This window comes from Atractosteus spatula, chromosome 19 (genome assembly GCF_055471065.1).
Source record: "Atractosteus spatula isolate fAtrSpa1 chromosome 19, fAtrSpa1.hap1, whole genome shotgun sequence".
Lineage (NCBI taxonomy): Eukaryota > Metazoa > Chordata > Actinopteri > Semionotiformes > Lepisosteidae > Atractosteus > Atractosteus spatula.
In genome coordinates this window covers 2,635,222-2,663,217 of record NC_142724.1, presented here as the reverse complement: position 1 = coordinate 2,663,217, position 27,996 = coordinate 2,635,222, and the positions used below count along the sequence as shown (strand labels likewise).

At 48.3% G+C, this 27,996-nt stretch overlaps 2 protein-coding genes across 7 annotated transcripts; both read right to left on the bottom strand.

Annotated features, from left to right (window-relative positions):
• On the bottom strand, positions 1-27,669 carry cpne1 (copine I). Of its 5 annotated transcripts, none has more exons than XM_088937690.1 (16): positions 27,562-27,669; positions 9,920-10,051; positions 9,232-9,411; positions 8,918-8,992; positions 8,619-8,690; positions 8,129-8,212; positions 7,681-7,770; positions 7,130-7,225; positions 6,543-6,629; positions 6,149-6,208; positions 5,526-5,659; positions 5,259-5,313; positions 4,759-4,810; positions 4,292-4,425; positions 3,079-3,315; positions 1-2,554 (listed from the first exon to the last, which is right to left on the bottom strand). In XM_088937690.1, the coding sequence occupies exons 2-16, from the start codon at positions 10,049-10,051 to the stop codon at positions 2,438-2,440; spliced, it is 1,605 nt and encodes a 534-aa protein (XP_088793816.1). In that variant the 5' UTR covers positions 27,562-27,669; the 3' UTR covers positions 1-2,437. The 5 variants fall into 5 exon arrangements, with proteins under 5 accessions (XP_088793816.1, XP_088793813.1, XP_088793815.1 ...); XM_088937687.1 differs by lacking the exon at positions 7,130-7,225 and adding an exon at positions 6,978-7,076 and having other exon boundaries at positions 27,562-27,668; XM_088937689.1 differs by lacking the exons at positions 7,130-7,225; positions 27,562-27,669 and adding exons at positions 6,978-7,076; positions 24,779-24,837.
• Positions 17,972-27,658, bottom strand: rbm12 (RNA binding motif protein 12). Of its 2 annotated transcripts, none has more exons than XM_088937685.1 (2): positions 27,562-27,658; positions 17,972-21,790 (listed from the first exon to the last, which is right to left on the bottom strand). In XM_088937685.1, exon 2 carries the CDS (start codon positions 21,766-21,768, stop codon positions 19,075-19,077), a length of 2,694 nt encoding a protein of 897 aa, XP_088793811.1. In that variant the 5' UTR covers positions 21,769-21,790; positions 27,562-27,658; the 3' UTR covers positions 17,972-19,074. The 2 variants fall into 2 exon arrangements, with proteins under 2 accessions (XP_088793811.1, XP_088793810.1); XM_088937684.1 differs by lacking the exon at positions 27,562-27,658 and adding an exon at positions 24,779-24,981.
• Positions 27,670-27,996: the final 327 nt, after the last annotated feature.

Below are 27,996 nucleotides of genomic sequence, written 5' to 3'. Positions count from 1 at the left end.
TTTAAGTCTCGAAGTTTTAATTTCCAAACAAATCAAATATGCAAAGGCTACAAAAAGTAATTTCTGCAGTTTGGGGTTACTAACAAAGAGGGGTGCATAGAATACTGTTCTCTGTTGCATTCAGATCTTCCCTGTTTAAGGTATTTGGGCTTTTAATGCTTACAAGAATATCAAATCAATACCTCAGAAGTGCTTGGCATTTCTCCAAGAGGTACACAGTTAAGTGGTTAAAGCAGGGCACCTCAATCCTGATCTCAGGGACCCCCAGTCCTGCACTTTTTTCTAGCCTGAGCTTTTACTTCACTGAGCAGAACTGGACCCTAGACTTACTAGTCAAAATCACAAAATGTGATGCAACGCGCAAAAGGCAAACCTTAACATGATCAATAACTGAAAACAAAATGACTCAAATGAATCCTATTTTTAGGCCAATTAAGGGCTCAAGTACATAATGTAGAACTCGGGTGGAATGCAAGCCGGCAAGTCTGGGGGTCCCCAGGACCACAGAGAGGCAATCACTGGCATAAAGCACATGTCTCTGAAGAGGAAGAAAGCAGACTCTTCGCTGAAGCCCCGAAGCCCTGCACCTCAAAGGCAAGACGTCTGCAGCCGCAGGCCTGGCGTTGCCTACAGGCTTGGAGGACAAAACTTCACATGCAGAACCCCCGACTGCAAGAGGCTGGGCATTTGTTTTAAATGAAACAGAAGGAAAATAGTAAAAAAAATGGTCCACTCTAACCAAGAAACACGGGAAACAGATCTGAAAAATCTCTCTGGTAAATTTACATTCTTAAGCATTTGCTACAGAGTTTGCATTGCATACCAGTTTGATACCAGTTTCTCAAAAGTGCAAAAAATATTTGGCATGAGAGGCTGAGGGATTTCTTCAGATGCTAATTGCTTAGACTGTTACACGGAAAAAAACACTGGGGTCAATGGCACACTGACTGAAGACTGGCACAATGGCCTAGAACTTGGCTATCTTCACATACGCCCGACTGTGCCATTTTAACACTTGTTTTAAAAGAGCAGTAGAGTAAGAATGATCCCCACCAGGATTGCTGAGCAATCCTCACTTGTCTGACTTCATTAGGATTACAGGTTTTTGTCTTAATAGAAACAGACATCAACACAGACTAATTAGTACAGCTAATGCTGATGTTGTTTTTACTGGAGAGTTAGTCAGTATCCCTACATATAAAGTGAGACACTTCTTGTTTAGGGAATATATTAGCCTGATTTGAACACAGAAGAAGAGGAATGCCAAAGGTGTTTTCCAATATGACAGACTACAATTATAAAGCTTGAGGACTTACGCAAATATTCTTTGACTGCTGTAAACCTACGACGACACACATTTTACAAAGTTATCCAGGATCTTGAATAACAATAAAGGAGATCAATAAGGATGAGACTCACTAGTTTCTGCGATTCCAGTATAGTAGAATTTCCCAGTACCCCAGTGTGTTTCAGCTGAGCGCCTTCTTAATTAAGCTTAAGGAGCACTAAACTGCTCGCTACAGTAAGAGAAGGTTAGAAATTAGCATTAACCCTGAGATAAAGTCTGAACTTCAGAATTCTTATTTCACTTTATCAAGATGGAATTGAACCAATGGATATATCGAGCAATACATGCTTCTAACTTTGACAGAGTGCAATTTGTATACATAACTAACTCATTACCAATGAGTTTAGAGCTGAAGGAAAAGCAGCCATCTTAAAGCCTGTCAAATCAAAAACCAGTTTGCTACAATTCTTGGAAACAAAATGTCATTTCTGAAAGCTGACAACAATGAGTTAAATTAGGCACTGGCTAATGCTTAATTAATCAAGGAGCACAGCTGGAACAAAATCCAATCCAACAGGGGTACTTCAGGCCTGTGTCTGAGAATCACCGCAGTAACACACTCCCTTGGTATCTTGGTACCATGTGTTGTAGCACAATGCACACAAGAACATGAAAATTGCGTAATTTAAAAGCTACATTTGCTATACTGCATGGTTAAGAGTTCACACAGAGCACAGTGTGGTTTACATTAATAAAGAAGGCCAAGGATCATACTGCGATACTGTGAAAAGGGATATTTGTATGCTCTTAAACGTGCACAATAGAAGCTAGTTTTTAACATGATTGTACGTCGGTATCAGGAAAAGTGCTAAATCTAAATAAGTGACTTTTCTTCCTCGGTGAAGGGCTGGTGCAACGTTTAAGAAACCTTCCTTGCAGAACAAACAGCAGCGTCAATTTATTCAGGCATTTTGTTAAGGCAATTATATGCTAACGAATAATTCTCTGCAAGTAAAAAATATATATACATATACACTAAAAAAATATGTCTAAAGTAAACTGTTTATAGTGGCATGCTATGGAGGCAGACTCCTTTCTGCGCAGAGGTGGCGCCGCCTGGTGGTGAGAAGGTCCTGCAGCTCTGCCTCCTCACTTGGCCACAGGCTTGGGAAGCTGCACCGGTGGCAGGTTGTGCAGTTTGAAGTAGGACACCAGCTGCGCGGGCACCTCGGCCAGCACGCTCTGCGCCAGGGCTTCCTTAGGCGCCTGGGAGGAGGACAGAGATAAAGAGAGAGGGGGAAAGAAAAGAGGAGGATGGAAATATAGTCCATTGGGCGGAGCAGTGTACCCTTCTGCCCTGCGCAGGACATACATCAGCAAGAACCACACTGCTCAACAAGGGGGTACAGAGCTGTAGATGGACCTGCAACACAACACAGAGCCAGACCCAGAGGACCAGGAAACCTAACTCAGGGCTGACCGCCCCCTGGCCTACAGGATGAGCTGTTCAAACTGGCCTTTGGACAAGAGAACCATTGATCCCGACAGTCTGGAAACAGAATACTCTGACCCTACAAATCTTTTCACTTTAAATGTTCTTCCCAACAACTTCAAGCACAGGGCTGGGCCCGACTGTAGGACAAGGCAAGCCTCCCTCTTCTTACAAAAAATAAACTACAAACTAAACCACCCAGCAGATAACTCTCAAAGCCCGCTGCTACATCGCATCGGCTCGCTGCATCTTTCGAGCCACGGCCGTGCGTGCCGCAGGACCCCGGGGAGGAGCTCACATTGGCGAAGTTCCTGAAAGGCACGAACTGCACGATGTCGCGGGCCACGGGCTCGCCGGTCAGGGACTTGAGCACGCCGTTGTCCCCGTCCAGGAACTCCATGGCCTTGAAGTCGGCCTCCCCGACGCCCACGATGATGATGGACATGGGCAGCTTGGAGCTCTCCACGATGGCCTGCCGCGTCTGGTCCAGGTCGGTGATCTCCCCGTCCGTGATGATCAGGAGCACGAAGTACTGCTGCCGGGGGGACACGGGGGCAGGACGTCAGCGAACCGAGAGCAGCACCGAGCATGCACTCCCACTTCCACTTCGCCCCACCGCTGCACCCAGCTGGCCATTCACCTGCTCGGCCACTCCACGTGTGAAGTGATCTAACTGAACGAACTGCACGACACGGCAACTTTTATTTAGGTGCTAATCCTTACACTTATATAGCCCTTTTCTGGACACTTCACTGAAAGCGCTTTACGGGTAATGGGGGAAACCCACTACCGCCACCAGTGTGCAGCCCCACCTGGATGATGCGACAGCCGGTACGAACACCACACACCAGCTATTTGTAGGGAGGAGAACAGCAGTGAAGCTAAATCATAGATGGGGATTATTAGGAGGCCATGATCGGTACAGGAACAAGTAAAGGTCTATTCCATGCTAAAAACAGAAGAAAAGAAACATGACATTTCGGCTGTGGAGCCTTTTTCGGGTGTCACACACAGGCTCCACAGCCGAAACGTCGTGTTTTTCTTCTCTTTTCAGCATGGAATAAACCTTTACTTGTTCCTTTGCAGCCTACGCATGCTGATGCAGCTGTCTACTTGAACTACATGATGGGTAAAGGCCAGGGGAACATTTGGCCAGGACACCAGGGTAACACCCCTACTCTTTTTGACAAACGCCCTGGGATTTTTAATGACCACTCCTATACTGGGGTATCAGAACCCACACAGACCAGAGGGTGAGCGCCCCCCGACTGGTCCCACTGATGCCTCTTCCAGCAGCAGCCTTAGCTTTCCCAGGAGGTCTCCCATCCAGGTACTGGCCAGGCTCAGTGTGGGGCTGCGAGGCGTGAGTTGCTAGCAGTAAGCCTGCGTTAAAAAGTATAAGACTTCATGAAATGTGCAAGGGCCTCGCCCCGTCCTTGTATTTGAAAGGTTCGGTGTGGAACAGGGGGGCTCGTTCTTAGCCCTGTGGTCTACGAAGTCGGGGTGCTTACAGCTGCTGTGCCCTGCTGAGCGGCTCCTGCGGCGAACCTGGCCACGTGGTTGATGATGGGGGAGAAGTTGGTGGGTCCGTACAGCTTCACCTGGGGCAACGCCACGCGGTAGGCTTCCACAATCCCCTGTATGCCTGCAGAAACACATGGGCAAACCCAGAGTTAACCAAGCAGGATGCACATCCATAATCATAAGATTATTAATTCATGTGACTGATGATTTTGACCAAAATGACTTTCACCTGTATCCGTTTGTACATCTGGGTGTTTGACCTGAGCAGCCTCAGTGAAGCACCTGGCTCAGGGCTACAACTGCAGTGTTCCCACCCAAGACTGCAACCCCCAAGCTCCTAATCCTAAATCCAGGACCCACACCACCCCTGCATCTGCCGTCTCAAGAAACAATTCCTGAATACTTGGAAAAAAAACGACGACGACAAAACGCCTGCAAACAAACTGCACCTCACCCTGGCAGTAAGGATTGCTGGGGTTGAAGTTCAGCGCAAACTCATGGGACACCTTGAAGAAACAAAAGAGAAATTAATCAGCACATTTCCTGTCTGCGTTCCCGAGGTAAAACGCTGTCCAGTTCCAAATACCTTGTTTAAAAAAACAATTGAATTGTCAATTATTTTTGTTATATTTTGTTTTTCACCTCTTAGTTTGTGGCTACAAACCTCATGTCTGCACACGGGGGTGAATGAGGAAGTTCGGGCCTACAATCAGCTGACAGGAGGAGAGATGCAGCCCTCACAGACAGCACTGAAAGCCTGCACTTCCCCCCACAGAGCCACAGGGGGCACTGTGCTGCCAAGTGAACCCTGGCAGACTAATCCCACACTCAAGTGTTTAAGGAATCTCGATTACAGTCAGCTGGGGGCATGGCCCAGGTTCGAACCCATGTTGACAGAACTCAACCTATTGTCAAGGCCAGCTCCGGAGGCCCCTCTCCAGGCCCAAGTCTTACCTGAAAGTTGGGCGGCACCTGGGCTCCGAACCCGAAGGCAGGGAAGAGTTTGTCTCTGCAGGAGACAACGAGAGAGAAGGGGCTTTAAATACTCAAAAACAGAAGGACTGATGCTGTCGAAGACAGACGTCATCATAAACCATCTGAAGATGAGGTGAAGAACATTAGGAAACACAACTGCATATCCTGATCCACTTCTGTTTAAACACAGACAACGGAAACGGAGGCGGGGCAGCGGGTCTGAAAGACACCAGCAACGTTTCTTACGTGTCGTAGTCCTGGATCACCTGCCCCACGGACCAGATCGCAGAGAGGTACTGGTTCAGCCCGTTCGGGCTCATGTAATGCAGAGAGTCGGGGGACCGCGGGTCTCCATTGGACCCGGTGAAGTCAATCCCCACCTGAGAATAACACAATGGCCAGGCGTTTGAAAAGCGGCACCCCAAGACCTTAGTGAGGCTCTGGGGCGTACAGGCGCAAGCCGAGTGTTAACTAAAACACACTGGTGGGGAGGGGGCTACTTCGTACACACCACTCACACCTCTGTTTACTCTACGACTTGCTCCCAGATCAATAATTCAACAGGAAGCCATGTGATGAGCGCACTGGGAGAGCTGGGATGATTACTAGCATTGGCGTTTCATAACGAAGCTGGAGAAACGCGTCACACGTTTTGCTTCATCAATCCAACACTACAGAGTCAAAGTTATACACATCAGGAAAAAAACCCACGGTTTTCTAGTAGCAACAAGACTAAATGCACACAGTGACGGCCATACACTGTGCACAGATTCACTCAAGCGCAGGCGGCTGCCCACTCAGGGTGGAGAAATCGGGTGACAGATTTAGAAAGCGCATTTCAATCGTACATTTACACCTGAAAGACTTACTGTGAAGTTGATCTGGCACCCTCCCATGATGTAATCCAGGAATGAGTAATCTGCCACAATCTGTCAACATCAGATCAAGGGATCACACAACAGCAGAGCAAGGAATCACAACTGTGAGGGAAGGCATGGTGACATTTTACAGGCGATGTGTGTATCTAAACCCACACTGCCATAGCCAGAGCGAGCAAGCCATTAATCATTATCAGAGCAATGCTGACAAAGGAGTGGCATAGCTACTGTGTTTTTAGGAGGGCTTGTGTTCATTCACCTGTCATTTCTATGCATCGAATTCAGGCAGTAAATCCAGACATCCAGAAACCCTGCTGCTCCCCAGCAGGTTATTAAAATCGAAGAGCGGTCATCTCCACGAGGGATGGCCAAGCAGAACACATACCTTGCAAGACCTGATCTTCACCACCCCGGAGTTTTTGTAATTTTTCTTCTTCTTCTGCTTCTCGGGGTGAATGCAGTCAAACTCCACCTTTATAATGCAAAGAACGATGGGGAAAATCATTTAAATTCTCATTTAGAAGTACCACTGTTAACAGCCCTGATCACAGAACTGGAGAATAACAGAACAAAAGCCATTACTACCACATAAATGGACCAATGTGTCTCGTGCACTGCTATCTAACCGATATCAGTAAGACCCTGACTTCAGGTATTGAAAGGTACAGTCTTATACACTGCAAAACTTAACTGGTTTCTACAGAGAACATGAAGATTACAGCTATCCACGTAGCGGTTTGTAGGAACAAACAAGCATGGTTGATACTCATCAGGTATTAAAGAAAAACACAATGAAGTAAAACACAAAGAAAGATCTCACCGGTGAAGAGAGGCTCGTTTTCTGCAGCTCAGAGACATTTGTTTGAAAAATACCGATTAGGTCATGAGAGCCATCGCTATCGTAATCAGAGCAATGGACCTGCAAGGAAGAGGAGAGCAGGGTTTTCGCTGGGAGACGAGGGGCCTGCTCACCGCATGATCTTTCACCTCCACCAGCTGCGCGGGGGTGCAAGTAAACTCCCCTATCATATCAGAACTGGTGTCTTCGTCCTTATCGTAACAAGTCACCTGACAGTAAGAGACACACTGGTCAGTACCAGGCACAGCCGGGAGGTGACATTAGCACTAGGGGACACAAACTGTATAACCTGGCACGAAACTGCTAAAGACAAGACAAAAACTAAACCCTGAGTTTTATTAGACAAGCACAGTCTCCTGCTTAAGGGTATTAGTCTTTACGCCCCATTTGCATTCACTGCTTCAGACGTTTTTTTTAAGGAAACCGAGACAATTAGCAGCTGGAAGTATTTAATTTCGTGTGATTCAGCTCAAGGAGCAAGCATGCAGTTACACTGTTAAACAGTTAAACACAGCATGCAGTTAAACCTACTACACCCTGTGGCTTCCTTTCTCAAAGGATAACGAGAAACGCAGCTCAAATGGCAGATAAGTCTGCAGGGTGGCAGGTAAGCAGTTGGGAAGGCTGGGCGGCTGGAGGACACAGCTGCACAGCATATTCTCACCTTGATCGGCTTGTTCATATCGCTGTTGCAGAAGGTCTGGAGAGAGACTGAGAACTTCTTCCACGAGGGATTGAGATTATTTTTGATAACCTGTAAGGTAAAAGGAGATTAGACAGAAAACAGATAATATTCCTAGAGGTTGTGTGTAAAAATGATTTCAAACCATATAAGTCAAAGAGCAAAGACTGTGCCACTAAACACTGTCTTTAAAAGATACACACCAACAATAAGTTTCATTTTTAGGAAGTATGTTTCATAGCATAAGCTACTTTCTGTCCGGTCCCTACTGGGTGTGAAGACAATTACAGATGAAAAAGGTATTTGCACATCTTGACTGTTATTTTAATTAATTCAGTGTTAAAAACTCCAAGTGTGAATCACACTAGATGAACTAACTCTACACAGACATTTATGTAGCCAGAAGTCCAACTGCATTTACAGACAGTACCTCTGTCCGGTGAACAAGCTGCCACTTTCCATCATCGCCCTGTTTATAAAACTCCAGGAAAGGATCCGACTTCCCAAACAGATCCTGGTGAGAGACAGACAGGAGAGTCAGAGCGCAGCTCTCTCTTCTGGGGTCAGGGGTCAGGGGTCAGGCTCTAGCTGGGTTCTGCCATGAGACGGGCCGCTTGACGGGCATTTCCAACTTGGCAGGGCGTACAGCAACTTCAAGGGGGGGATTCCAAAGAAAAAAGAGGTGCAGCACAAGAACAGCGGAAATCTAGCAAGACGCGAGAACCCCAGACCTGCCTCTGTTTTGACGCAGTTGCCCAACCGTGAAAAAAACGGGGGAACCGAAAGAGTATATTTGATTAGGATGGAAATTTGTGCCAACTCCAGATACATATTTAAAACCGCTACGCTCACCGCTTACTCAAATCAACCCCATTTCTCTGTACGCTGTGGAAATTCACAGCACGGCACCACTGTCTTACCTTTTTGTCCAACCCACGAGCCTCCACTTCCAGCTCTATGGCCCTGTTATCTTTGAGCTCCTCGGCTGTAATCTGCAAGAGAACAGCACCCAGCGGCGTGAACAGCAGTATACAACTGACGGCACTCCGAAATGAGACGGGCAACATTCCTGGGGTAGCCCCTATTTAATCAAACAAAATCAGACTCCAAGGGCAGAAAACCCACCCCATGACTTTAGCCCCAGACGCACGTCTGACTCAAAATGGTCACAGTGACACTGGACAAAGTGCATTCTGCCGCCCCAGATCTCAGCACTTACAGTGATGGTGCCTTTTCCTGCAGGCTTCCCTTTCTTCAGCTCCAGGGGTCTGATGAGCTTCTTACTGGACACCACCTGCAGGTCAAGGCGCAGGCATTCAGGAGGAGGGAGGGTCACGGGAGACAAAACTCTTTACTCAGAGACGCCCTGCAGGCGTTCAGCAAAACGAGGCATGCACTCACGACACCGAGTGTAGCTAACCAAACGAAACTGGAATCTGAGGACTGTAGGAGTGCTGTGCTGACCACCCAGGGCAGCACAAGTAAAACCACAGACGCCTGTGCTGTGAAGGTGCTCGCCGTGCCATGAGTTACCTGCCCCAGAGTGCACTCAAAACCGCCCAGGTAGTCATCGTCCCCCAGGTCCACGGACTTGTTATCGATGTCGTAGATTCCAAACTTCAGGGTCTGCACCTTCTCGAAGTAGTAATCCACGCGCAGCTTCTTGGAGAACTCCGGGTCCTGGCAGTTCTTTATCTTCTCCGTTCGGTCCAGCTGCAGCGACACAAGAGGAGGAGGAGGAGGGGTTGGGATCCAGCGCCACCGTCTGCAGCTGCGCGGTCACAGCAGATCTGCCTCGGCTGCGGAAACGCCCTCTTGGCCTTGAGGTTGACGTTCTTGTCCGCTACAGGACCCACGAAAGCTCCGCCCTTCCGGTATTCTCCACAGCTGCTAGACACACTCGATACCCAGAGGTGCTGCTTCATTTCTCTTTTTTTGTCTTATAAAACACTTTTCCTAAAACCCTAATCCCTCCAAACTTTCCTCCCTTGTTCCTGACAGCTTGTTCTCTTCGAACCCAGTGCGCTTCTCGGTATCAAGGCTGCCCACAAGGCAGGCAGGCTTTGAGGGGAAAAAAGTTTTTTTTGGAGGGGGGCTCGTTTTGCAAAATGAAGAGCTCAGGAGGAAAAGGCATTAGCACCGTGCTCTATGGGGGGTGAGGGGTTGGGGGGGCTGGCGCTGCCACCAGGCAGTTTCCTCGCGACAGACGACGCTCCCCTACCTCCACCCACTTGTCGCCGCCGGAGTTCAGCAGCAGCACACACAGGGGGTCCGACTTGGACCCCACATCCTTGTCGATGAGGTTGTTACAGGACACGGAGAGCTCGACCTTGGTGACGCAGTCTGCAGCCATCTGCAAAACAGGACAGGACAACCCCACGTCACACCTAATGGGCCCACTGTGAATCACCCCCCGTCATCCGATTCCCACACTCCCTGTTAGACAATACATAGTTACACTTCCGTTTACCTCCTTGTGCAAAAATGACATGAATTGCTCACAGTATGTACAGCATGAACGACAAGAATCCAGCATACGGGCACACCGGATGGAAGCAACAGATTAAGTAGATTAGGGATCTCCTGTCAACAACAGGGCAGCACAGTAATAGTGGGGGAGTCTCTGGACTCCGGGCCGACAGGTTGGGTTTGCAGACCACTGAGAGAGCTCCAGCCCACCCGGAGGTGTCAGTGGGGTCCAGCACTGCTGGGGTGGGGACCCCTGTGATGGTGCAGTGCCCATCTGGAGGGGGGCATGGGGCAGTCACATGCTCTCTTGTCCTCCTACCCGCAGCAGACACCAGGGCGAGTCCTGGCCCGATGGGCAGCCGTGGCTCGGGCCTGGACCACACCCTGCCCAATCCGAACACTCAACTGCAACTCAAGCCCGCAGTCAAACCAGAATTTCCAGAAAAGCACACCTGGGCCGCAGCGGAGCAAGTACAGACACCGACCCGGCAAACTCATCAGAAGGCGCCTGGCTCCCTGTCCCGCTGAATATCTTCAAAACACAAGCCGCTGCCCCGAGAGGGAAGTCTGTCGCCGCTCGACGCAGAGCAAGAGAGAGGAACAGTCGCTTCCAGTGGAGCGATCCACTGAATAAACCCCTCACAGGCACGGAAAAACCTCTACAAGCTTTTAAGCAAGTATTACACAACTAAGGAGTTAGTTACTAAGAGCTGATATACTGAAAAGGTTCATAGTTGCACTACTATAATTACTTACCACTGTCTTATTTTTTAGCATGCATAAGAACACAAGAACGGCTACGAGAACGTTTTATTACAGACTAGTTGCTGGAGTATGTTGTTACAGTACTACCTGGTATTCTGCTTCACCCCTGTAATAAAAGCTTGCTAATTATTCCTCAAAGTCAAATCTTGAAATCCCTTTTTTTTCCCCATTCAAAAGCAGTTACAGCGATACTCCGGGCGCACACCCCTATTCGCAATCAACAGAAGTGCTTTAAACCACACAGCGGGGTTTGAATTGCAGTATTTAGTGTGCAGCCGCTGGATTGATTTTATGTTAAACACAGATACAGGTGTGCGATTTCTATAGTGCCTTATTTCAACCTGAAACACTACAAGTACCGGAATAATGAAATAAGTCTGAAAAAAGGCAATATCAGCACTGCCACCGAACTGAACTGAAAACCTACCTTATTAGATCACCTTTGAAACGACGGAATTGATTACATTACAGACTTTCCCACTTGACTATAACCGGAAATAAAATCAGTTTAAAAATTCTTCAAAGCATATCAGCTAAATACAGCACAGGGCAATTTGAGACCAGTTCAAAAAAGTGGGGCGCAGTTTAACCCTCTTTAAAATCCGGAAGAGTCGACAATGTAGTCAAGGGTGTGTCTAATATGTGCCAGTTAAAAATCGGACTGCACGTTCTGTTACATTTAAATAAAACTAACTACTACATAATCAAAGTATATCCAGTTAATGAGGTCTGGCTTACTTTAATTCTCCTTTAAAAGATGTTTTTCTCCTTAAGCTGTCTTTTCAAAAGTGAGAAGGCGCTGGTCAGGACAGAAAATTACAAGTCGCATTTCCAACATCTTTGATGAGGTACGGCCGCCTTAAACGCAGCGTGCAAAACTCGACTTTAACCTGATACAAGGCCGATTCTTTAAAATACATTTATCTAACTAGAAGCAGGGACCTCCTTCCGAAACAGCGCCAAGAAAGGCTAATCGTGCACGTTTTTCAACGATGCAAAGCTAAACAAAAATCAATCTAATACAACCATCGATCATATCGCTTTAAAAAAAAACTTACCTCTCAAAATATTTTAGAAAATTAAGCGAATATGAATCGCGACAGCGCAAACCACTCCAGAGTTTTTCTACTCTGTAGGTGTGGTCCCTGACCCACCCAACCCAGAAAGGCGTGCTGTGCTCCGATTGGCCACATGGGCTAGACGGCATCACGGCCATTTGACAAGACCGGCTGTCAATCATTGACGTTGTGCCCGCATCGCAAGAAGAAGAACCCGCCCTAACCACATGCGCTGCAACGTCACAAGTTCACTATGGCACCGCTTTTCCACCACTGCAAAGCGGACACTGTTGGTCAGCTAAACCCCAGAGCCGGGGGGGGGGTTCGGGGATGCTTCTGATGACCGCTCAGCGAAAGCATACACAGCATATCGGAAAAACCGCAAAGCAATCACAGCCTGAACATAATGGGAAAAGAGTATGACCGATAGCGATGCAGAATCGAGGTGGTCTTGACAGAACAGCAATAAACCACAATCTTTATCGTGGCAAAGAACAGCAGACGGTCAAAAGGATGATGATGATTTCCGCTTCAGATTAAATATTATTCAAGCTTCACACCACCGCCGGTCGGCAGCGCCCCAGAATCGTCTTACACCACTCCCCGGACACCCGAGTGGCCGTCGGGGTGTGTTAACCAGCCAAATTGCACACCCCACAACCAACCGCATTGAACAGGGGAGACCCACCGCCCAGCCGGGCAACTCGGTCTGAGTGAAGAGATGTGTGTAGGAGCCGGGGTTGCAACTGTGCTCATTAAAACCTGCCTTTATTATTTTGTGCTGGTTGGGCTTCTCTGTCATCGCTGCCGTCTCGCTGTGTACCGCCTGCGGCTACAGCCCTACAGCGCGCACGGACCTGAGCTCCCGGCAAAAGAAACGCGAAAAGCTCAATTCGAGGACAAGATCAAGATCTTCCAGAACACTGTGGAATTAAAGTTACTACAGACCGGCATCAGCCTGGCTGCAAACTGAGTATCCATGTTTTCAGAACTATCGCCTTCGTTTTTAATCCGAATCCCAGGCAACCAGACGAAAGTACCCTTCTCTTCCCAGCAGGGAAGAAACCTGAACTTGTTCCTTTACAGCTTACACGTGCTGAGGCAGCTCCCTACTTGAACTACTTTAAACTACCCCTTTTTTTTTTCTTAAACACCATTCGCTACAAGACTTCGCCGTGTGGGGAAAAACTCCCTAAGGAAGCCATCGCCGAGCAGCACCTCCAGCTCGACAGTGTTCACCGTGCGCTCCCGGACAGCGTGTCTAATCAACCTCATACAGCACACGAAGCATTTCACCCGCCAATACCAGGTTCACCAGATCAACCAGCAGTGAAATCCCCCAAATCGCACAAGCCACAATAAAAAAAGGCACTTCTAATTGCATATCCACACGGGGATTAGTTTAATTAGTTCTGCTCGGAGCCTTAATGTTATGAACGTGAACCGCTGCCCCGACATGCACGCGTGAATTCCAGTGTGTGCGCGGAGACGACAGTAAGACCACACACACACACGGACCGGGACAAGGTGCTCAGTCACTTTAATGTGCAGCCACTCGTTTTTAGGCTCTGCGATCTGGCAAGACTCGCAAAAAATACAGAATCGCCCGTCATCACGGCGGGCCGGCGGAGCCACTGGCCGCCTGGAAACTGCTCCAGCAGCCAGGCTGTAACGAGAGCGCTCAGAGCGATCCCTCGCACTCCCTTCCGGAGATGGAGAGTCAAATATCGGCTCCGCACACGAGGCTGTCGACTTCCAGCTCTGCTTTCTCGTTTTCTTCCCACCTCAGCCGTGACACTCCTGGACGGGACGTTAAAAGAAAGATAGCTGGGGATCTGATTTCCTCAAAGGCTTCATCTCTCCCGAACAGCGTCCACATCTCCCTGCATCCTCCTCAAGACCCAGAGGAAAAACACACGCAGTCAGCCAGCCTGATCCAGTGCCATTAACAGCTAACCCACTATACAGCTTTAATTCAACTTCATTACCGAAAGCTCTCTTTATTCCCGGCAGACGAAACGCCATTTCACAAGCAGTGCAGAGAAACAGACCCACCACCAGCGGCTCCTGGTTCATTCCAGTTAACTCTGAGACTATAAAGGGCATTTCATTGCTACTAAAACTTCCTGGTTGTATCCATTCAGTTGTGCTTTTTTACCCCCGTTCCTCCGAAACCCAGCAAGACCATCAGCGCTCACCAAGGCTGACCTAAGCATGAGGAAGCTGATGGTCAGGGAGCCCGAAATCGCTACCACTGACCTCCTTACAACCCCAACGTCCCCTCCTGACCATGGAGCCCCTCGCGCTACAGTCTGCAAGGCAGCGTTGATGCTGCCATCTGAGGAATAAAACGCTGATGAAGTGAATCGTTTGCCGTGCTTGCAGTAGTGTTGGGTAACCTGTGGCCCACTGGGGTACATCCGACCAGACAAGAGCCCAGCAATGGCACCCCAACAAATTCTGAAACTCAACTATCCACTGTGTTAATGCCAGAGGTGTTTTTAGAACAGTTCCCCTTAAGTTAATACTGAAGTAAACGGTAATGCATCAGTATGATGTCGCACTGTTATGCGTCAATGATATGCTACCACTTGATGGACAACCTGTCTCAAGGCTGGTATGTACTACTTATACATAACTAAAAAATACTGGAGTATTCGCCATTGACCAGCACTCACTAAGATGCCTCAGTAATACAAAAATAACATGCCAAACGGGTATCTCCTGTCCTGAAGTGTTACAGGACATGACTCAGCTGATGTTGATCTTTTTGGGAGGGGATGTGGTGTGGTTCCCCAACAGCTTAGGCTGATCCTGAAGTGCCATCAATTTTCCAGCCTTCTTCTGTTAATATTCTGCAGCTTCTTTTCAAATGTTTGGAAATTCCTTGATTGAATAATACACCACCATAATAATAACAATAATATTGAGGGGGCAATACAGTCCTAGAGACTGATTTGGGACAAATGCACCCCCCTCTCTCTGTTTGGACTCTTAAAATGAAGTTTAAAAGCCAAACAAAATTTGCTTTTTGACAGGGTTTGCTTCTTGCAAATGACACACTGAAGAACACATTTATGTCTCGCTTAAATTCTGTAAATATAAAACACCAACCCTGTTAATAGCAAACATGTAACTACTCTCACCACACACTGACATTCATGACTGAGTGCAGGCTCACTGTAGGGACTGTAAATTCCACTGGAAGCAAAGCAACCTAGAATTCCCACTATTTGGCCAACATGTACATTGAAATGGAAATTACTTTGGGAGCCACAGAGTGAGTTCAGATATTACAGAAATAGTTATATTGCAATACTGTAACACTCTGAACAAGGCTGATTCTGTAACATTACTGTAATGGATGCAGAGGATGACCAACTCCTGATACAGTTTAAAATGTCTATTTGTCATACCTTATAATGAATAACTTATCTCTAGGCGATACAAAGAGGGTAATATACAGGGAGTCTATACTGTGGGGCACACCTCATGCACAGGTAGGCATGGTATTGTGTGAAGACAGCACTATGAACAGGACAAATGTATTTGCCTTGATTACATTCACCATTCTAGCTCAAAAGCTCACTTATTTTCTGAATCCTGATCTTCATGGTTAAGACACTGTACTAGTGCAAGGAGGGTGAATGATAGAAAGTAGACTGCAATTGCCAATAAAACATTATATCAGCGTATCCTGGCTCAGGATGACAATTTAAGCAGTTTAATATCCTGGCTTTTTCGCAAAGTTCCGCAGTACTCTGAAAAGATCTCGACACCAGCAAAAACAGCAACATCCACGATCAAGGGAGATCAAGTGACCCAAGAGAAAAAATAATATCCTTAAAAAATGTTCCAGTTCTGGGCCAGAACCTCATCGCCCTGGGTAATAATATCAAGAAAAATAAGACTATGATAAAGCTCATCTCCCAGACCTACAATTATCTGTTGGTACAGATGTTTCCAGTTTGGACAGCTGTGCTTGCTGGAACAATATCAAGACTCTTGCACCTTCTGTTCCACTGCACAGCAGCCATATCCCCACCTGGGACTGGAACCCACAGTGCTACAGCCAGCTGGGAGACGACATTGCAGACAGTCACAGGAAGGCATCAACAGGTCACCTACATGGTCAAGACGACCAAGGTCTCCACAACAGCACACTGTCAATCGTGGTCCTGCAGAACTACTACACACGTGAAAACTAACGAAGCAAAGAACCTGCATCAGCCACAGTGCAGGGGCCAAACTACTGGACTTGCCCATTCAACCTAGATGTACCCCGCAGGACATGCAACCCATGCAGAATGTATAAATACATACGTCCAATCTATATAATCCCATGATGTGGTTAAAACAGGACTTACCTTGCCCAGCCTGTACAGTGAGGCATCAAGCAAACCCGTAGAGTCAGTATTGTGTGAACAAGCAAAGCCTCTTCACGCCCGACACAAAAGCACAGACAGGAAAACCGCCACAGACCTCGGTCAGTGTGTAGAACTGCCCCCAGGTCGAAACCATGTGCTATACCCACCGCCAGGAGCAGAACAAACAAAAACAATGGTGTAAGTACCCAACTGGCCTACACTGGCAGCTACAACTCAGCATTAACATTACAGAAATCCTTCAATTACAATACTGGCACAACACCCTGTTAAGCATGTCTATATACTGGGCACCTGCCATTAAAACAAGAAGCTCAAGATGAGACTGTGGGCCCAGAGGGACAGGGCTTGACTCACCTGGTCTCTGCACCTGCCCTGCACTCAGAATCCCCTGTGTCCCCATTGAGGTACAGAACTATACATAAGGTTTACTGCAAACCTCTCAGGACACACCAATGTTATCTTCCCCCCCATTGTGGCGATGTGGCACAAGGTTTAAAATTCCTCCTGAAAGGTTCTCTATCGAACAACAATGGATGATTTCAAAATAAGGTGCAGAAGTAGTTGAGTTTGCAACTGAAGCTACTCTTTCCAGTCAAAAACGTGATGTGGGCTCTTTCTTCTTTTTTTCCCCAACATGGAATAAACCTATTAACTGTTCCTATATATATCATGGTCTACTGCTTACCAACGCCCAGGTATTCCTGCTTGTTCGATTACCAGGATGTCACCCATGTGGACTTAAGAGATGAATCTCAGCAAAAATAAATCAAACGGGGACCAGCTGTTCGTCCCAGTTAATGATCAAAATTAGCTACGTACTTGGTTACGTACTATGTGCAAAGCTTTTGTTTGCAATTTTCAGTTTTTAGAGCTTTGTTTTGAGAAAATGGACATCAAGTTTATTCTCCACGTAGTCCATTCCACTGCAAGCTGTTCCGTACGCTTCCGTTCTATTAAATGTTCAGGACAGTGCCATGTTTGCATTTAAATACCTACAGCTGTGTATATCAATCCTTAACTTTTTACACACATGCATCTCCACCTTGGCACACCCTGGGGTTCGACAAGCATTGCTGAATATGCATGGCTATCTATACTGCAGCTATGTGAAAATGAACTTACTCAAAGCAGCTTAAAAAAAAACAACTTGCCTGCCTTTTGGACAGTATAGCTGTGAGGCAATGGCTTTTAGGGAAAAGCAGAACTGTGCAGGCACTCAGTTTGCCCAGGTCAGTACACTGACTGAGTCTTTAACAATCTGCTTGACTTCCAGCAGCTCTGTACAGTTGTGATGCTACAATGTGCAGAATATCTGTCTCACCATCAAAATGAAAGCAGAACTGTATCAGCCAGAAACCTCAGATGACAGCAGGCTAAACAGAGCTCAATACCTTGAAAGACACTGGAGCATCAGACACCATCTCAAACTGAACACAATATTGTCATTGATCCCTTGTCCCCCCTGTGCAAGTGTTGCCGACACATGGAAACAAATGCATTTATTTTTCATACCCCCATTCCCACACACAGGTCTTCAAGGAGCAGATCAAGAAAAAGCACAACGATGAGAATATACATGGTCATTTCATTGAATTCACTTTTAGAAATGCAGTTTATTTGACAGGCGTGTAAACTAAACAGTATATACAACTGCAAAACAAGGAAGAAAAAAGAACAAGAATAACATTTCAGCTGGAAAAGTCACAGTCAGGAATCCAAATGAATGCAACATTTCTATTACAAATGATCTGGTTCAACAAAACCAAAAAACGAGGCATTTCCAAACAGGAACGACATCTAAGCAAGACATGATGCCTTTTTAAAAAATGCTCATACTACTGTACATAGTTGTAAAGGCTTGCAAGAGGAAAAAAATTCAGGCTGCTGCCACTTGATTCTTTTAGAAAAAGGGACTCATCTGCTGCTTAAAATTACGGAAAATAAAATCGCAGTTCAATAACCATTTGCAAGATGCTTTGAATTTTACGAATTCTGGTTAGATCTGGGGGATTCCTATGAATTGCGGCCAACAGCTTTAGTGTTGCATTTACAAGGGAAAGGCTGAGGGGGTTAAACTAAAACGCGGAAAGCTTGCAAAGCAAGCTAGCGCAAGAAAACTTTGCAAACTTCCACCTTAGAGCGGCCCAGTGTGTGTGCACACCCCAGTGTACAGCCACATCATGTATACAGTACCAGCAGCACGCTCGATCTCTTTCGGAAGCGCAGGAAGAAATGAAAACGTCATTCAACAATTAAAATACAAATACACAGAGGTGTCGGGTCCTTTAACAAAACTATCACATGCTTCTCAACACAAGGAAATGTCAGCTTTTGGACATACAGAAGCAAACTACATTTCTTTACTACACTGCTTCAGAACTGAGTTCTCCGCTACCTGGTTTAAGAAACCTTCCCTGCAAAAGAAGGAACCCCCCCCCCCCAACCTACTGGGATTAATCAAATTACTGGGTTAAATCCATAACACAGCTGTTTCCCTGTCTTGTGCAACACAAAATAAGATAAAGGTTCTATTCCATAAGACTAACCCTGTGTGTTTAGTAAAACTGTTCTTCCACACATTTTTTTCCCCCCACAGGAGTAAGCACAAAGTAACACAGCACAGCTCCTTGTGGTGTTTCGCGATCTTAACACAAACGAATGGAAAAGAAAACAATCGGCACACGGTTGTCTCTCATCTAGCCCAGCGTGATCTTCACTTTCCTCGACCCTATAGGCCGGTCGTTGAGGTCTAAGACCGCGGACATGGCTTCGTCTTGCGACTCGAACGCCACCATGGCCTCGCCCGTGGGCATGCCTTTGTCGCTGAACTGAAGGCAAACCGAGCCCGGCAGGACCTGGTACCCGTAGAAGAAATCCAGGATTTCGTCCACGGTGACCGTGAAGGGCATGTTCTGAATCTTAACGATGGTGGGGCGCTGGCTCCCGGGTCCCCCGCTCAAGCTGGGGGGCCCCCTCAGCGCCTCGGAGGCTGGGGGCCCGTAGCCGGACTGTGACCCCCCAGCCCGGCCCTGCCCGCCGCCGCCACCTCCTCCTCCTCGGCTCGGGGGCCCGCTGCTCTTTCGGGGTCCGTTATCGAATGGCGGCAGCCCCCTCATGCTCTCGGGTCCCCCCGGAAACGCCGGGGGCCCGCTGGTGCTGCTGGGTCCAGGCCGGAAACCCGGGGGCTCCAGCATTGGGCTGGGCAAGTGGCCTGGGACTACCGGAGGAGGGACACTGATGGGAACATCACCCAGCCCGCCCCCTACCCCTACACCTACGGGGGGCAAGGGAGGAGGACCCCCAAGTCCGTTGCCAGGCGCGCTGTACAGCGTGCCAAAGGGAGGCCCATTGGTTATGCTTCCTGAACTGCCCCTAAGGAAGGCGTACTCATCCCCTGACACGCTAGGGTACGAGTGAGATTGGGGAAGCACCTGCACTTTCTGCCCTCTCTTGACCTGGGGCGGCGGGTTCCTCTCGATCTCTTTCATTTGCTCGAAAGTGACCAGGTGCACGAAGGCATCCCTGCCGTTCAGCTTCTGCCTGTGCAGCCGCTCGGCCTTGAGCGCCTCCTCCTCCGACCTGAACTGCACTACGGCCTGCCCTAAACCCTGGCCATTGCTGTCCACAAGGACCTTGAGGCTGTCCTCGAACAGCTGAATCCCTTCCAGGAACAGCTGGACGTCTTTCTTGGACACGTTGTAGGGAATATTGGAGATGTGAGCGCAGCTTCTGGAGGAGCTCTTGTCTCCCCCACCTTCAAACGAGCCAGTTTTATGGTCACCCTGCTGCGTCCCCTGCATTCTCTTCCTAATGACATCTATCTTTTCAAACATGCCCTTCTTAGTGATAGGATGGACCTGAATGAAACGGCTGCCCATGTACTGCATGTGGCAACCCAGAGCCGCCTTGTAATCCATCTCATTCCTAAACTCAACGAAGCCCTCTCCGGTCGCCCTGCCATTTGGTCCATATGCGATGTAGATGCTGTCTTCCACAATATCTAGGTTTTTGAAAAACTCGAATATCTGCTTGTTCTCTGCTTCGTAGGGCAGTCCCTTCAGATACACGCAAAACTCCTGCTTATGTGGAGAACGGGACCGCGCCCGATCGCGCCCAGAGGGAGACTCCGAGCTGGATCTCAAGCGCCGGTGGTGGTCCTGATCCGAGTGGTCGCTGCCGTGTTTCGACTGGCCCTGGCCCCCGCTGTAGCTCGACGCCCCGCTCGAGGCCAGCCACTGCCTCTCGGTCGCCGGGGAAATCTCTACGTAGCGCTGTCCCATCATTGCCGCGTTGCGCTTCAGCGCTTCGAACGCGTCCTGAGGCATGAAAAACTTGGCCAGGGCCCTGCCGCTGCTCCTGCCCAGGTGGTCCCGGAGCAGGCGGACGGAATCCACCCCCAATCCATGGAAGAAGTCCCTCACATCCATCTCGGTGGCAGAGAAGGGCAGTCCCTGGAGGTGCACGTACAGCTCATCCGGGTTGACCACGGGGGGTTTGAGGTGAGCTGGAGGATTCAGGGGTCCAAGTGGGTTCATCGGGCCAAGGAACATGTGGTTGGGGTTGCCCATCGACATGGGTGGCCCCGAGCCACTCAAACCACTGGGCACTGGACCGACTGGGGGGGGGACACCGGGATTGAAAGGTGGCATTGTGGACATAGGAGGCATGTGTGTTATGGGGGGCACAGGGGGCACCGGCGGTATTGGTGTGACAGGGGGCACTGGGGGTAAGGTGGATACTGGTGGTGGAACGGGCATGGGTGGGATTGAAGGCATGGGTGGTAGAGATGGCAGGGTGGGTAAGGGTGGCATAGGAGGTGGTACCGAGTTCAGGGTGGATATGGCGGTGGTCATGGTGGAGCCCATAGTGAGACTGGGGCTGCTGAAGTTGTTGCTGTAGCTAGGAGGTATGGTGGACATGCTCGCCGTGGAAAACGTGGGAATGCTCTTGCTTCCTACGGGCTCGTGCGCGGAGGCGGCCGCCGTGGTCACCACGCTAGGAGTGGGGCTGCTGAAGCCTTGCATCGTGGTTGGCAAACTACCCCTCCCACTCCCCCCAGAGCTGGCAGGAGGCCCCGGTCTGCTACCGTTGCCCGCAGGCGCCTCCAAGTTCCCGGTTTCAAAACGCCTGCGGCTAAGCTCAATCATGTTCTGCATCTCGGTCTTGCTACTCAGCAAAAGTGACACCTTGGACCCCTTGATCGTCCCCCCGGTACGCATCATGCCCAGCCTGGCATCTTCATCGGTGGCGAAAACGATAAAAGCCTCACCATGTTCACCCCCTACTATATGCACACCACCATCCGGGATGGTCAATCCAGAGAAGAAATGGCGTATGTCCATGGTCCCCGCCACGATCGGCAGACCTTGCAAGCGGATGACCACAGCCATGCTGAGGTGAACCGACACACACCTGCAGGTGAAAAAAGGCAACGTCCGGGTCAGACTCCTGGATTCACACAGCAAGAACAGACGACTGCAGTCAAGACCTCCTGGCAACTTAACAGCACAATCACATAAGACAAACAGCATCATTGTTAGCAGCATGAAGTGTGGGTACAGAGTTAACATCTTGGCACACACGCGTGACCCTATAGACCTTTCCTATTCCAAGTGGAGCCAGAGCGTGTCGGACCTCAGAGAGTTAGCTGCAGACTCACAGACTCGCAGCACCACACTACGAATTAAGAGAATCTGTAACAATTTTATAACATACAAATACCCTAATTTTACGTGACCCTCTTCGTTAAGACATAGCCCAGTTACAGCACTGTGAAAACGATGCTCAGCAATGGCAGAATTAATACAATTTTAAAACCCCCAAAACCAGTCAGTGGGTTTACCAAAATTGCTGATTTATGCAGAACAAGCCTTAATTCTGTCACATTCTTATGAAATGGTTTATCTTGAGTAAATTACCCTTAAAATCAACCAAACATGGTGTATAATGCCCTCTTATAAACTAAAAGGGAAGTAGTAAAAATAGGTTAAGATATACCAGCATGGACTGACGAGCTTGAAACCAATACCTAAAGTAAAAAATCATGAACACACATTTCCCATTTAGATAACATTGCTTCTTCAAAAGTCCCAGAGCATATCAAGCTTTAGCCCCAAAAAACAGTGTAAAACAGATAACATTAAAATTCAAATGGCATTAAACAAAAACAAAAAAACCCAATCAGCATGTGAATTTCAAATCCATGAGCTTTCCAGACGTTGCATCTAAACCATTCATAATTTCAGAAAAGCACACAGCAAAATAAGTGAAATGCAAACCCCTGGACACAGTAATAATCAAGGCGAGTAATCAACTCGTGGGAGAAAAAAACAGGAGAAAATCAGAATCCCCTCTTTAAACTTCAGCTCCTTAGAAATGCTTCACCGCAGTAACGCTGATGTTTAACATCTCCTAGCACATGTACTCAAACCACTGCAACCATGTCTCATCACAGCATGGAGTTGGAAAACGGAAGGCAGATTTGAAATTCCATGTTAATCAAACCAGCTAACAAAATATTGCAACAGAACACACAGGAAAAAAAAACATTTGAACAAAACCATTAGAGTGACAAAAAAGTTGTGCTGTATTGGAGTGAAGGCATGTAAGATACCTGTTTCAGAGCAGCATGAATCATCCCAGACTTCACTGGGGGCCAAACCCACCCAACCCAATCCTTAAAATGACCTTGTCCTCTGACTGACAGGACTGTGCCCTATAGATAGACAGAGATGACCCACAAACTGTCCTCCGGCCTGTGTTCAGCACTCCTGGTCAGCTAACGGCCAGCTTCCACAGCAGTCAGTGGGCTCAAAACCCACAGAGAGACAAACAAGTCAACTCCTTTGGCAGGAGTCCCCTCCTGGGGACCCCCAAAACCTGCTGGTTTTTCCAGCTGAGCTCTCAGCTCGATAACTTCACCCATATTTCAGTTAGCAATACGATTCACCTTGCTTCTCAAGTTGCTTTCTGACGCATGTCAGACAATGCATTTTATGGTTTCACAGGGGCTTTAAGATCTACAACTTGGAGAAAGCACAAGTGGCTTGCACAGGTTCCAATCAAACAGCTTGCTGGTTCAGCGAAGAGCTCAGTCTGTTACACAGTGCTCAGTGATCACTTCCCTTTCAACAAATCTCCCAGTACTCACTACGTCTTCAAAGTGGGTGACTCAGACAGGCATCTCTTACACCAAAACATGTATTAAAACCTTCACTGCAAAGGTCATGTTTGAATTATTTCCATTCCACGTTTGCCAATTATAACAAGTTTCCTCAACGATCCCAAGTCCATCACTGCATGTTTCAATAAAAATGTTTCAATCATCAGGTTAACATCTGCCTACAATGACCAATAATAAAGAGAAAGTACTTTTATGGATTTAAATATTGTAATGTGCTAGGGCACCAGTTGAATCTTTGAGACAACAGTAAATGTGCATCTATAATTACAACAGCACAAACCACAACAAATTCAGTAAATGGCTTTTAACAGTTTGTCTTGATAAGCATAAAGTAAAAATTCAAAATCAAAACAGGCACAAACTTGACAAAACTTCCTGCTTGGGTTTGCTGCTCTACCACAGACGAAGAGAGGAGAAAATGTTTGCCTGAGGGGTGAGAGTGTGACTGCAGGAAACTCCACCAGTATGCTTCTTTATGGAATTAACTTGCGAGAAACAATTACGAACACCTTCATCTGATAAGGTTTCTAACTAAAAATCCAGTTTAGTAACTAGCATACATTTCATAAAATATCTTGGCACCCGATTTGAAGTGATTTAATATTGGTATTGAAATGTACACTAGGCAGTACTTTAAGAGAGGTGTTAAACAGGCTGGGGCATGATTTATTTTTACACCGGTCAGAACGATTGAAAAGGGCCCTGCAGGTTGCACCTGGGGTCCGACACAGAGCAGGACAGTTTGCGTCAGCTGCGCGTTACTGCCGTTGGCACCCAGCTTTGACTTTGAAGGTTTAATCCCCAATCAATGCCATGAAGACACATCTAATATGTTTAAGGGAAGTGACGACTAAACACTGCGAGCTTCCAGCCATGCATACACAGGCAGAAGAAAGCCACAGGCTGTAACAGAAACACAACTTCACCTACATGCAATTGCAAAGACACCCTTAAGGATGAAGCCCCAAGTCAGCATGCTCCTTGCCCATCTGACCTCACACGCAGAGCTGCTAAAAGCACAGCCCACAGATCAATATGCACGAGATGGGACAAGCGCCCTAAATGGAAATGGCCAGACTTGGATCACTTAAATAACAGGTTCATGAATCCAATGGGCCATAACTGCTCCATAGAGGGAAAAGGGTACTCAAAATTAGCTGTCTATACCACGGCTCACAGCTGCAAAAAAAAGTCTGGTCCAGTTCAGAAATGCTTACCTGTGATAATAAGTGGTGTTTTCCTTAAAAGTAGCACAGGGCACCCAAGCCAATCCTGACGGCAAGCAATTAAAACCAATTTCTAGACTGTAACAACAAAAAATAGATGGGAGGCAAAACATGAATGCAAGCAAGAAGCAAGAGCAGCCACCCCCCCAGTGTCTGCCCGCGGGCTGACAGACCACACTCTCTTCTCTGGCAGCCCTGGCATGCCCCAGCAGTCCCTGGAACAACTGTACCAGGCCCCGCCCACAGCCCCACCCCCACCCCAGGCCCACAGCTGGGAACACACCACCCCCTGCAGTTCAAGCACTGCAACTTCGGAAAGACTGCCGCACCCAAGAGCCATCAGCCATCACAGGAATCGCGCGTCGGAGCACAAGATAAAAGGGCAACACATCTCAGGAAGCAGTGAAGAGAAATCAATCCACGAACCCGCCATCAGCAGAGACTCGCGGCTTTGGTGCAACTGCACAACAACACAAACAACATGAATCAAACAACAAAATAGTGTCCTATGCTCTTCAGGGTTTGCGTGAGTGAAGGCACTATTAAAAACAAGATAAACGCCTCATGCTGAATTCGACTTCAATAAGCTAAGTGAGGCTCGAGCAAATTCTTCTACGCACGTCTGTATCTCACCAAAGCCTCCTTTTTTTCTTACTCAATTTGAGGCACGATACCGATCAAAGCATCCACAATATAGCACACCCCCACAGCTCTGCAAACAACCGTGTCCCACAGCACCCCATCGCCCAAAGCAAGAGGCTCTCTTTTCCAGGAGCGGGGCTGCGTGCTTTTCGTCTGCAGGGGTGGCTGGGGTCTCTCTCCTCCAGCAAACCATGTGAAAAAGGAGGATATCAGATCCCCCAACACAGATTCCAACCTCAGGTGTAACCCTTAAAACTTAAGAGAAACACCTTCTCAACTTCAGGATTTTACTCGTGTGACAATTAAAACACATCTCTGAAATCAAGTGCAGAGAAAAAGACAAGAAGCTCTTGTTGGGTGCTCACTACATTCACACCTTTCAAAACTGCTCCGATTTCCGACGAGCTGAAGGGTTCATCGTCGAGATGGAGAAAATAAGTTCTCTCCTCCCGTAATCAAACGGCACCTAGCGAAACACAAACCCATCTTTTTCCACATTCTCCTGCCCTGCCATTCTCCCATCCCTGAAAGGCACAAAAGCACTAAAAACCACTTCAAGTGCCCGTGTCTACTGGCACAGAGAAACCGCTGCTGCACAGTGTAAAAGCAGGTAGCAGGCATTAAAGGAATCACTGACTTGCACCACACCCAGCTTCGAAATGAGACCGCACAGATCAGGGCTGTGTTTCACTGCCAGCCTACGGCCAGAGAGCACCGAGCCAGGCCAAACCTCCAAAAGATTTCAATCCCTCCCGCATGCAAACGAAGAAAATACACCAAAGGCAGACTTAGGTCAGCAACGTTTCCAATCGATAGATCCTCTCCAAAGCCTTTCAGGAACACCAGAATTTCTCAGGGAGGTGCACTGCTTCTGATTCCCCTCCCACCTCAACATCCGGACTCCCGTCTGTTTCACATCTGCACCGGTCTGGGCGGCCACAAAGCAAATCGTGGATCGGAACATTTCAACGACGTTTCAAGCAGCCCCTGCCCCTCCGACAAGCTTTTCATAATAAAGAACAAACACACACTAGGACTTTCCCGTATGAAGAGCAAGACAATTATCCACACGGATTATTTCAAAATAAAGTCCCAACCAAACGAAAAACCCAAGACCGCGACAAAGCCCGAGCAAGCACCGGCCCGTGTCTGGAGGCGGCAGCCCCGAGCCCTGCACAGAACCGAACCAGCCCCGACTCGGAGCCCGTCCCCTGCCGGCACCGAGCAGCCCGAACCTCGGAAACGGCTCTCTCCTGCAAGCAGGTCCAGACCGCCTCCACCCAAAGCGCTCCTGCCATCGGGAACAGGGCATGTGCATAGTTAACAAGGTCAGCAGGCGCTACAGGAGTGACAAAAAGCAGCATTTCGTATGTGTATATATATATATTAAAAAACAAAGCTTTGCACACACATCCGTCAGTTCCAGTATCTGCAAGGCAAAGACCCCCCCGAAGAACAAATCTGCAACGACTTAAAGAGCCCCAAGTTCGTCCGAGCAGCAAAACCCCACATCAAGAACAATAAGGCGAGAGGCTAACCAGCTCCAGAGCCCTTACGCCACCTACAGCAAAATGCATCATTTTAAAACAACAGTTCTCCCAGTCAAACATCAAAAGCAAACCCTTCACATCTTACCGCTCGGCTCTGCTGCTGTATTTTTTTTGTGTGTGTGCGTGTGCGGAAAGCGGCCCCGCTAATCTACCCGACCGGTGTGACATCTGCAATGTCGGAGGGAAAAAAAAACACACAACACACAATACAATCCGGCCGTCGCGTTGGCCACCGCCAGAAACGCAGCGCGCCGCTTGGAAAGACACCACACACAACAACCGACGCCGCCGTCTCAGAAAACAAAACAAAACAACCTCAATAAAGCTGATCAACGAAAACGTGTTGACGACTTCCCTGCCTGAACTGGCCCGATTTACAAGAGGAAAAAAAAAAAAACCCCACGCGTGAAGCCACTCGTTCACTACACTGCAGCAAGGCCTATCTGTATCCGCAGTGCCCACCGGCGCTGCTACAGTCTCTTTAAACTCCTCTTTCTCGCTCATTGTCGCTCTCGGCTGCCGTGGGCGGCTTGTGTGTGTTGGTGTGTGTGCTTGTTTTGTTGTTGTTTTTTGGTTTCTTACCGAAAGTATCTGTACACAAACAGATTTATTACAAATAAAGGAGACAGCCCGCAGTCGCTCTCCCGCTCCTCTCTCTCTCCCAGCTTCTCCCTCTGTCTCTGCGGCGGCGCTGCAAAATGGCCGCCGCGGCGTGGGGGGGGCGTGGGCGGCCCCGGCGCTCACAGACACGGGGGGAGGGGGACTGGGCTGCGTCGTGCACCGTCACGCCGACAGCCGAGACGGGACGGCGGCGAGTGGATCACTCCGTGCATCAAATCCGAGAGTTAGCTAAAGGCGCCGGAGCACCAGCAACCCGCAGACGTTTCTCGCGTCGCGTCGCGCCGCCCCGGGATATAATCAAGTCGATTCGAGTTGCCCCCCCCCCTTGAGGATTGTGTAGGATTTGGTGAAATGTGTGGACGCGTGGGGTTTGGAGCGCGACCTTTGAATAACGCG

Bases quoted from the DNA above. Each gene is read 5' to 3' on its own strand.
- cpne1 (XM_088937687.1), bottom strand. From the start codon at position 10,051: ATGGCTGCAGACTGCGTCACCAAGGTCGAGCTCTCCGTGTCCTGTAAC. The intron at 7,771-8,128 runs GTACTGTCTGTA...TTTACCTTACAG, and splicing joins AGCTTGTTCACCGGACAGAG to GTTATCAAAAATAATCTCAA. The intron at 2,555-3,078 runs GTGAGCTCCTCC...TCCTCCTCCCAG, and splicing joins CTTTCAGGAACTTCGCCAAT to GCGCCTAAGGAAGCCCTGGC.
- rbm12 (XM_088937684.1), bottom strand. From the start codon at position 24,900: ATGTTTTGCCTCCCATCTATTTTTTGTTGTTACAGTCTAGAAATTGGT. The intron at 21,791-24,778 runs GTAAGCATTTCT...TTTCACCTGCAG, and splicing joins AACACCACTTATTATCACAG to GTGTGTGTCGGTTCACCTCA.